At 47.0% G+C, this 10,282-nt stretch overlaps 1 protein-coding gene across 9 annotated transcripts in view; it reads left to right on the top strand.

Annotated features, from left to right (window-relative positions):
• Positions 1–10,282, top strand: part of LOC118358799 (tight junction protein ZO-1-like) — a 201,221-nt gene that overhangs the window by 152,338 nt on the left and 38,601 nt on the right. For 7 of the 9 annotated variants that reach the window (XM_052480878.1, XM_052480870.1, XM_052480872.1 and 4 more), the window contains 5 exons: positions 961–1,061; positions 1,466–1,648; positions 2,662–2,844; positions 3,934–4,209; positions 8,698–9,600. In XM_052480878.1, coding sequence (XP_052336838.1) covers positions 961–1,061; positions 1,466–1,648; positions 2,662–2,844; positions 3,934–4,209; positions 8,698–9,600 — 1,646 coding nt within the window. The remainder of the gene's footprint in view (positions 1–960; positions 1,062–1,465; positions 1,649–2,661; positions 2,845–3,933; positions 4,210–8,697; positions 9,601–10,282) is intronic. The other 2 variants (XM_052480874.1, XM_052480873.1) reach the window with 1 other exon arrangement.

The following is a 10,282-nucleotide window of genomic DNA, read 5'->3' as shown; positions in this document are numbered from 1 at the left end:
ACCGACTTCAGTGGGGAAATGCTCACCATCGATGGCCACTGGCACCCTGGAGAAGAGTGCTCTTCACGGATAAATCCCAGTTTCAACTGTATAGGACAGATGGCAGACATCGTGTGGGTGAGCGGTTTGCTGATGTCAACGTTGTGAACAGAGTGCTCCATGGTGGCGGTGGGGTTACAGTATGGGCAGGCATAAGCTACAGACAACAAATAATATTGCATTTTATCAATGGCAATTTGAACGCACAGAGATACCGTGATGAGATCCTGAAGCCCATCGACATGCCATTCATCCACCACCATCACCTCATCTTTCAGCATGATAATGCACGGCCCCATGTTGCAAGGATCTGTACACCATTTCTGGAAGCTGAAAATGGTCTGCATACTCACCAGACGTGTCACCCACTGAGCATGTTTGGGATGCTCTGGATCGACGCATACGACAGACAGCTCGTTCCAGTTCCCGCCAATATCCAACAGCTCCGCACAGCCATTGAAGAGGAGTGGGACAACATTCCACAATCAGCAGCCTGATCAACTCTGAGATGTGTATCAATATCCAGCAACTCTGCACAGCCATTGAAGAGGAGTGGGACAACATTCCACAATCAACAACCTGATCAACTCTATGTGAGGGAGATGTGTAAGCACTGAATGAGGCAAATGGTGGTCACACCAGATACTGACTGGTTATCTGATCCACACCCCTTACCCTTATCTTTTGAAGGTATCTGTGCACCAACAGATGCATATCTGTATTCCCTGTCGTGAAATCTATAGATTAGAGCCTAATATTTGAAGTTGTTTCATGTTTCGTTTACATTTTTTGTTCTGTGTAATAAAAGGCCACTACATCTGGTGGAATTCCTCAGGGATCCATTCATGTTGAATTGCTCTCATGCTAAATGGGCAGCATCATGCTAACCAGTAACACGGTAACCCTTCTGTCCTCTGTTAGCCACCATCAACATGAACAACATGAACGATGGCTGGTACGGCGCTCTGAAGGAGACCGTTCAGCAGCAACAGAACCAGTTGGTCTGGGTGTCAGAGGGCAAGGTGAGAGAAACACTCAACTGTAGTTTCACAGTTTTAAAAAAAACAAACAACTAAAAAACTAAAAGTCACTCATAAATATGATCTTTCCAAAAGCATTGAGCTTTTACCTTTATTTTACTAGGCAAGTCAGTTAAGAACAAATTCTTATTTTCAATGACGGCCTAGGAACAGTGGGTTAACTGCCTGTTCAGGGGCAGAATGACAGATTTGTACCTTGTCAGCTCGGGGGTTTGAACTTGCAACCTTCCGGTTACTAGTCCAACACTCTAACCACTAGGCTACCCTGCCGCCCCAAGAATAACATCTAATCATTTCTGACACCTGCTGAAGCAACCCTAAAAAAAAAAAAAGCATATTTCTTCCCATCCACCACTCCCTCCTCTTCTTCTTTTGCCTCTCCCCAGGCGGACGGCGCTCCGGACGATGACCTCGACATCCATGATGACCGTCTGTCATATCTGTCAGCCCCGGGCAGTGAATACTCCATGTACAGCACGGACAGCCGCCACACCTCTGACTATGAGGACACGGACACAGAGGGCGGGGCCTACACTGACCAGGAACTAGACGAGACGCTCAATGACGAGGTCGGTCGGATTTTGTTTTGTTTGTTTTTTGTTTTTTTAATATTAGAGATGATTTTATTTCTGAAATAGATATTTGATACATGTTCGCAGTCAAAAAGGCTGAATTATGCAGAATACAGTTACATTAAGACACATGCTCGTCAAACATCTCATGTCATGTTGAAACAGGAAATGACCTTTCCCAAACTGTTGCCACAAAACACAGAATCATCTAGAATGTAGCGTTAAGATTTCCCTTTACTGGAACTTAAGGGCACTAGCCCCAACCATGAAAAACAGCCCCAGACCATTATTTCTCCTCCACCAAACTTTACAGTTGGCACTATGCATTCGGGCAGCTAGCATTCTCCTGGCATCCGCCAAACCCAGTCTGTCGGACTGCCAGAGGGTGAAGCGTGATTCATCACTCCAGAGAATGCGTTTCCACTGCTCCAGAGTCCAATGGCGACGAGCTTTACACCACTCTAGCCGACGCTTGGCATTGCCCATGGCGATCTTAAGCTTGTGTGCGGCTGCTCGGCCATGGAAACCCATTTCATGAAGCTACCGATGAACAGTTCTTGTGCTGACGTTGCTTCTAGAGGCAGTTTGGAACTCGGCAGGGAGTGTTGCAACCGAGGACAGATAATTTTTATGAGCTATGCACTTCAGCGCTCAACTGTCCCATTCTGTGAGCTTGTGTGGTCTACCACTTCGTGGCTGAGCCGTTGTTGCTCCTAGACGTTTCCAGTTCACAATAACAGCACTTACAGTTGACCGGGGCAGCGCTACCAGGTCTGATAATTTGACTAACTCACTTGTTGGAAAGGTGGCATCCTATGACGGTGTAAGTCACGGAGCTCTTCAGTAAGGACATTTCACTGCCAATGTTTGTCTATGGAGATTGCATGGCTGTGTTAGCTTAATCCACTCATTTGAAGGGCCGTCCACATACTTTTGTATAATTAGTGTACCTCATACAAGTTTTAAAAAGGTCTCAGTTTGTTGTAACTCCAGACTCTAAATCCCATTAGGTTGGCCTGCCCACGGAGCCAGCCATCACCCGCTCCTCAGAGCCGGTCAGAGAGGACCCGCCCGTCATCCAGGACCCCTCGTCTGGTGGTTACTCTGGATACCAGCACGCTTCTGTGACGCCGTCCGACCCGGCCAACTGCATCGACCCGTCCGGTTTCAAGATGTCCGCCGCTCCTCAGCAGGTAGGAGAGAGAGGGAGGGAAAAAAAGAGAGAGGGAGGGAAGAAAAGAGAGAGAGAGGGAGAGGGAGGGAAGGAGAGAGAGAGGGAGGGAAGAAAAGAGAGAGGGAGGGAAGAAAAGAGAGAGGGAGGGAAGAAAAGAGAGAGGGAGGGAAGAAAAGAGAGAGGGGAGGGAGGGAAGAAAAGAGAGAGGGGAGGGAAGAAGAGAGAGAGAGGGGAGGGAAGAAAAGAAGGGAGGGAAGAAAAGAGGGGAGGGAAAAAAGAGAGAGAGAGAAGAAAAGAGAGAGGGAGGGAAGAAAAGAGAGAGAGGGAGGGAAGAAAAAGAGAGAGAGGGAGGGAAGAGAGGGAGGGAAAGAGAGAGGGGAGGGAAGAAAGAGAGAGAGGGAGAGGGAGGGAAAGAGAGAGAGGGAGGGAAGAAAAGAGAGAGGGAGGGAAGAAAAGGAGAGGGGAGGGAAGGAGAGAGAGAGGGAGGGAGGGAAGGAGAGAGAGAGGGAGGGAAGAAAAGAGAGAGGGAGGGAAGAAAAGAGAGAGAGGGGGAGGGAAGAAAAGAGAGAGGAAAGAGAGAGAGGGGGAGGGAAGAAAAGAGAGAGAGGGGGAGGGAAGAAAAGAGAGAGGGAGGGAGGGAAGAAAAGAGAGGGGGAGGGAAGAAAAGAGAGAGAGAGGGAGGGAAGAATAGAGAGAGAGGGGGAGGGAAGAAAAGAGAGAGAGAGAGTGGAGGGAGGGAAGAGAGCAGGTATAGCAGTAGATGCCTCTCTGTGGGTAAAACAGGCAGAAATTACATGTGATTTGTTCTTCAGAGTGATGTTTGTGCCGCTTGTAAACAATACAAATGTGTTTGTTCCTTCACTAACCCTTTATATGCTTTAGTATACACGAGGAATGTGTGTTGTAAAGCCGTCTGTTGTCACCACGCTGTTGCAAATACGCTGTATACCGGTTTCTGGCAGGTGTCAAAATGATTCCAGGAGGAGGAACATAGAGAGAAGGTTACTACGGAGACGGAGAGAGAAACTGCTGTAGTTTGTGGAGTGTTTCTGTGTTCTTCCTCTTGGCAGCCTGTTGCAATAAAATGTCTCTTAACGATACTTCACAGCAAGACGATGCTGCTCTGGCTATTCCTTCCTCTCTGCTGCCTGCGGTGGTGGCGCCCCCTGCTGTTGAGACTGAGTCACAGCAGCCTGTGTTGCAGCTAGAGGGTATGACCCCTGACCTGGAGGAGGATACTCCGGTTGCAGCTCCTCAGGCTGCAGACACACTCCTTAGCAGCCCCAGTCCCGCCCCTACTGAGCTAGCCCCGCCCCCAACACCACCATCACTCGAACCCCAACACCTGTCTCAATCGCCGCTCGGCCCTGGTCCTGAACCCAAGGTACTCACCTACCTACCACCACCACCACCCCAGCACCTACCTGCTACCTCACTAGAACACCTGGGCACCTGGACCGGGCCTGGGCCAGTCACGCCCTTAACTGCCCCGCCCGGTTCCCTGCCCCGCCCGGTTCTCTGCCCCGCCCCCCCAGCCTGCTGTTCTGTTTGAACTTGCCTGTCTTTTTCTTCGCACACGCTTCTTTCTCCTCTGACTGGCTCTCTGTCTGCATGCCCCGCCCACGCTGTGTGACCACTGACCTTTGACCAGTCAGAAAGCAAGAATCTAGCCAATCGGCGTGTTTGAGTGGAGGAGTTTGGAGCAAGGCGACAATGGAGGCGCAGAATTGCTTATTTTGTCGCTTAGTTATTTGGGATGCAAGGGGACTTGTAAAATCAGTGATTGTGCAGAATATGGTCAATCTCAAACACACACCTTATGTGACCAATCACAGTGGGCTGGTAGTCGTGGGTGGGGGGGGGGTGGGGGACTGTCCGGTCGTCTGTGGGAAAATCTGAAACTGCACCCCATTCCCTATTTAGTACGCTACTTTTGGCCAGAGTCGCTCAGGTTCTGGACAAAAGTAGTGCATTGTATAGGGAATAGGATGCGGTACATTTGGGAGTCTGACGGTGTGACCAGGATAAGAAGAACCAGCATTACCGGTTACTGTCGTCTCCTCTTCTTCCTTCTGCATGTTTTTGGGTTCCTTTCTGCTTCTCTACTTATTTAACTTCTCTGACTGACTGACTCTTAGTCAACTATACCTGCAGAGGCACATGTAGATGTACTGTATGTTGTAATGCTAGTGTGTAGTAGACTGTAGTTGCATAAGATGCTAAAACTGAATGTTGGTTGCATGATAAACTATGCTAACCTGCAGACAGTATTCTTGGTATTTACTAGTCTCTGTCAAAAAAGCAGTTGACTCTCCCTATGGAAAAAAAAAAAAAAAAACTAAAACTTGTATTTTAAAACTGCATGAATGTACATCTTCCGTTGTAGTATTGTGTAGAAGTTTTAGCGTTCACACAGCTTCTTCCATAGGAAGCACCTGTCTGTTACGAGATGTGCTGTCTAAAGGCTACATATCACCTGTTTTTGAAATGAAGCCGTTCAGAAGAAGAAGAAAATTTAAAAAACGCTATTGACAACATCATCGGAAAACGTGATTTGGTGATCAGGAGGGATTTGGACATTTTTGAGTCATTTCTTGAAAGGCTTCTTGTCAAATATACATTCAGTTCTGATTAGGAATAATTGATGAGAGAATTGCTTGTGTACTTTGCACTTTGACTTGATGTTTGTGTAATGTGTAGTTATTAGTTACTATTGATCTGTGTTCAGTCCTTATCGTCAGGTTTACGGTGAACCTCTCTTTAATAATCCATTCCTCTCTGACTTGATTTTTGGGGGGATTTGTTTAGTAGTTTATATAATTTCCTCTACTTTTATTTTTGTAATTAAAAAATATATATTATTATTTGTTCAAAACTGTTTGAAAATTATAGTTTTCCAATCAGGTTCACACGTTTTCAACTTAATTTGCCATCTGTAATAATTGATACATCAGAAATCTTATTCACCCAAGCTCTGACCAGGTAGTTTACTACTATAGATAGTTCAGTAGATACCAAGCCCTGACCAGGTAGTTTACTACTATAGATAGTTCAGTAGATACCAAGCCCTGACCAGGTAGTTTACTACTATAGATAGTTCAGTAGATACCAAGCCCTGACCAGGTAGTTTACTACTATAGATAGTTCAGTAGATACCAAGCCCTGACCAGGTAGTTCACTACTATAGTTCAGTAGATACCATGCCCTGACCAGGTAGTTTACTACTATAGATAGTTCAGTAGATACCAAGCCCTGACCAGGTAGTTTACTACTATAGATAGTTCAGTAGATACCAAGCTCTGACCAGGTAGTTTACTACTATAGTTCAGTAGATACCAAGCTCTGACCAGGTAGTTTACTACTATAGATAGTTCAGTAGATACCAAGCCCTGACCAGGTAGTTTACTACTATAGATAGTTCAGTAGATACCAAGCCCTGACCAGGTAGTTTACTACTATAGATAGTTCAGTAGATACCAAGCTCTGACCAGGTAGTTTACTACTATAGTTCAGTAGATACCAAGCTCTGACCAGGTAGTTTACTACTATAGATAGTTCAGTAGATACCAAGCCCTGACCAGGTAGTTTACTACTATAGATAGTTCAGTAGATACCAAGCTCTGACCAGGTAGTTTACTACTATAGATAGTTCAGTAGATACCAAGCTCTGACCAGGTAGTTCACTACTATAGATAGTTCAGTAGATACCAAGCCCTGACCAGGTAGTTTACTACTATAGTTCAGTAGATACCAAGCCCTGACCAGGTAGTTTACTACTATAGATAGTTCAGTAGATACCAAGCTCTGACCAGGTAGTTCACTACTATAGATAGTTCAGTAGATACCAAGCCCTGACCAGGTAGTTTACTACTATAGATAGTTCAGTAGATACCAAGCCCTGACCAGGTAGTTCACTACTATAGATAGTTCAGTAGATACCAAGCCCTGACCAGGTAGTTTACTACTATAGTTCAGTAGATACCAAGCTCTGACCAGGTAGTTTACTATTATAGTTCAGTAGATACCAAGCCCTGACCAGGTAGTTTACTACTATAGTTCAGTAGATACCAAGCCCTGACCAGGTAGTTTACTATTATAGATAGTTCAGTAGATACCAAGCCCTGACCAGGTAGTTCACTACTATAGATAGTTCAGTAGATACCAAGCCCTGACCAGGTAGTTTACTACTATAGTTCAGTAGATACCAAGCCCTGACCAGGTAGTTCACTACTATAGATAGTTCAGTAGATACCAAGCCCTGACCAGGTAGTTTACTACTATAGATAGTTCAGTAGATACCAAGCTCTGACCAGGTAGTTTACTACTATAGATAGTTTGGTAGATACCAAGCCCTGACCAGGTAGTTTACTACTATAAATAGTTCAGTACATACCAAGCTCTGACCAGGTAGTTCACTACTATAGATAGTTCAGTAGATACCAAGCCCTGACCAGGTAGTTCACTACTATAGATAGTTCAGTAGATACCAAGCCTGACCAGGTAGTTCACTACTATAGATAGTTCAGTAGATACCAAGCCCTGACCAGGTAGTTTACTACTATAGATAGTTCAGTAGATACCAAGCCCTGACCAGGTAGTTCACTACTATAGATAGTTCAGTAGATACCAAGCCCTGACCAGGTAGTTCACTACTATAGATAGTTCAGTAGATACCAAGCTCTGACCAGGTAGTTTACTACTATAGATAGTTTGGTAGATACCAAGCCCTGACCAGGTAGTTTACTACTATAGATAGTTTGGTAGATACCAAGCCCTGACCAGGTAGTTTACTACTATAGATAGTTTGGTAGATATCAAGCCCTGACCAGGTAGTTTACTACTATAGATAGTTCAGTAGATACCAAGCTCTGACCAGGTAGTTTACTACTATAGTTCAGTAGATACCAAGCCCTGACCAGGTAGTTTACTACTATAGTTCAGTAGATACCAAGCCCTGACCAGGTAGTTTACTACTATAGATAGTTCAGTAGATACCAAGCCCTGACCAGGTAGTTTACTACTATAGATAGTTCAGTAGATACCAAGCCCTGACCAGGTAGTTTACTACTATAGATAGTTCAGTAGATACCAAGCCCTGACCAGGTAGTTCACTACTATAGATAGTTCAGTAGATACCAAGCCCTGACCAGGTAGTTTACTACTGTAGTTCAGTAGATACCAAGCTCTGACCAGGTAGTTTACTACTATAGATAGTTCAGTAGATACCAAGCCCTGACCAGGTAGTTTACTACTATAGATAGTTCAGAAGATACCAAGCCCTGACCAGGTAGTTCACTACTATAGATAGTTCAGTAGATACCAAGCCCTGACCAGGTAGTTTACTACTATAGTTCAGTAGATACCAAGCTCTGACCAGGTAGTTTACTACTATAGATAGTTCAGTAGATACCAAGCTCTGACCAGGTAGTTCACTACTATAGATAGTTCAGAAGATACCAAGCCCTGACCAGGTAGTTTACTACTATAGATAGTTCAGTAGATACCAAGCTCTGACCAGGTAGTTTACTATTATAGATAGTTCAGTAGATACCAAGCTCTGACCAGGTAGTTTACTACTATAGATAGTTTGGTGGATACCAAGCCCTGACCAGGTAGTTTACTACTATAGATAGTTCAGTAGATACCAAGCTCTGACCAGGTAGTTCACTACTATAGATAGTTCAGTAGATACCAAGCCCTGACCAGGTAGTTTACTACTATAGATAGTTCAGTAGATACCAAGCTCTGACCAGGTAGTTTACTATTATAGATAGTTCAGTAGATACCAAGCTCTGACCAGGTAGTTTACTACTATAGATAGTTTGGTGGATACCAAGCGTTGATGTCTGTCTTGGATGTCTCTCCCCTGCAGATGTACAAGAAGGATCTGTACAGTCTGGAGGAACCAGTGAGAGTGAACCACGGTGGCATGAAGTCGTCTCTGAGCTACACCCAGCAGCCCTACCAGGACAAACAGCCATACCGCCAGTACGACCACCCGCCTTACGCCTTCTGTAGCGACAGGGGGGGCTACGCCGAACCAAAGCCTCACCAGGGGAACTTTGACTCTCACCTGCACTACGACAACCGTGTGCCTCAAAACTACGATGATGGCCGGTGGCCCCCCTACGACCAGCAGACCTCTTCTCCCCAGCCCCCGGGGTATCAGCCTGGCCCGGTCCACCAGCAGGGCTACCCTCCCAGGGGTACCACCCCCTATGAGGACGGCCCTGTCAGGGACTACAGCCCCCCCCAGCCCCGCTACGATGAGGCCCCGGCGGGGATGCAGGGCTACGACGGCAAGCCTCGTCACGGTAAACCTCCGGGGCCAATGCGGTATGATGAACCGTCTCTCCCGCCCTCGGCTGGCCCTTACGACGCCTGCTCTCCCTACGAGGCCGAGCCCCCCCACGGCTACTGCCTCAGCTCTCCCCGCTCCCCGGAACCCCCCAAGCAGTATTACGGAGACTCTGCTCCTGGCCGGAGACCCTCCTATAACCCGGTTCCTCCCAGTCGGGGCGGTGGCCACAACCGTGAACCTCTAACCTCTGACCCACCCCTTCCCCCTCACAAACCTGAGCCCTTGGCCTCTCCGGGAGAGATGGGGGTAAACGCGGGGTCCAAACCCCTCCCTCCACTGCCCCGGGGGGAGGAGGAAAAGGACGACCCAGCCATGAAGCCCCAGTCGGTGCTCAACAGGGTCAAGATGTTTGAGAATAAGAGGTCAGTGTCTGTGGACCGGGCCAAGGAGGCTGGCGACTCCACCGTGATGAGGGTACGTCTCTTATACCACGACACGGCCAAACACCTAGAACGCATGCTTGTAATGGATGTCTGGGGGGTCTCAGCCTGGGGTACTAGTAGCCCTGGTAGTTATAATGGATATCTGGGGGGTCTCAGCCTGGGGTACTAGTAGCCCTGGTAGTTATAATGGATATCTGGGGGTCTCAGCCTGGGGTACTAGTAGCCCTGGTAGTTATAATGGATGTCTGGGGGTCTCAGCCTGTTGTACTAGTAGCCCTGGTAGTTATAATGGATGTCTGGGGGTCTCAGCCTGGGGTACTAGTAGCCCTGGTAGTTATAATGCATGTCTGGGGTGTCTCAGACTGGGGTACTAGTAGCCCTGGTAGTTATAATGGATGTCTGGGGGTCTCAGCCTGTTGTACTAGTAGCCCTGGTAGTTATAATGGATGTCTGGGGGTCTCAGCCTGGGGTACTAGTAGCCCTGGTAGTTATAATGCATGTCTGGGGTGTCTCAGACTGGGGTACTAGTAGCCCTGGTAGTTATAATGGATGTCTGGGGCGTCTCAGCCTGGGGTACTAGTAGCCCTGGTAGTTATAATGGATATCTGGGGGGTCTCAGCCTGGGGTACTAGTAGCCCTGGTAGTTATAATGAATGTCTGGGGTGTCTCAGCCTGGGGTACTAGTAGCCCTGGTAGTTATAATGAATGTCTGG

This window comes from Oncorhynchus keta, chromosome 26 (assembly GCF_023373465.1).
Source record: "Oncorhynchus keta strain PuntledgeMale-10-30-2019 chromosome 26, Oket_V2, whole genome shotgun sequence".
In the NCBI taxonomy this organism is placed as follows: domain Eukaryota; kingdom Metazoa; phylum Chordata; class Actinopteri; order Salmoniformes; family Salmonidae; genus Oncorhynchus; species Oncorhynchus keta.
Note: the sequence above shows the minus strand (reverse complement) of the source record. Positions and strands in the feature narration are given on the sequence as shown.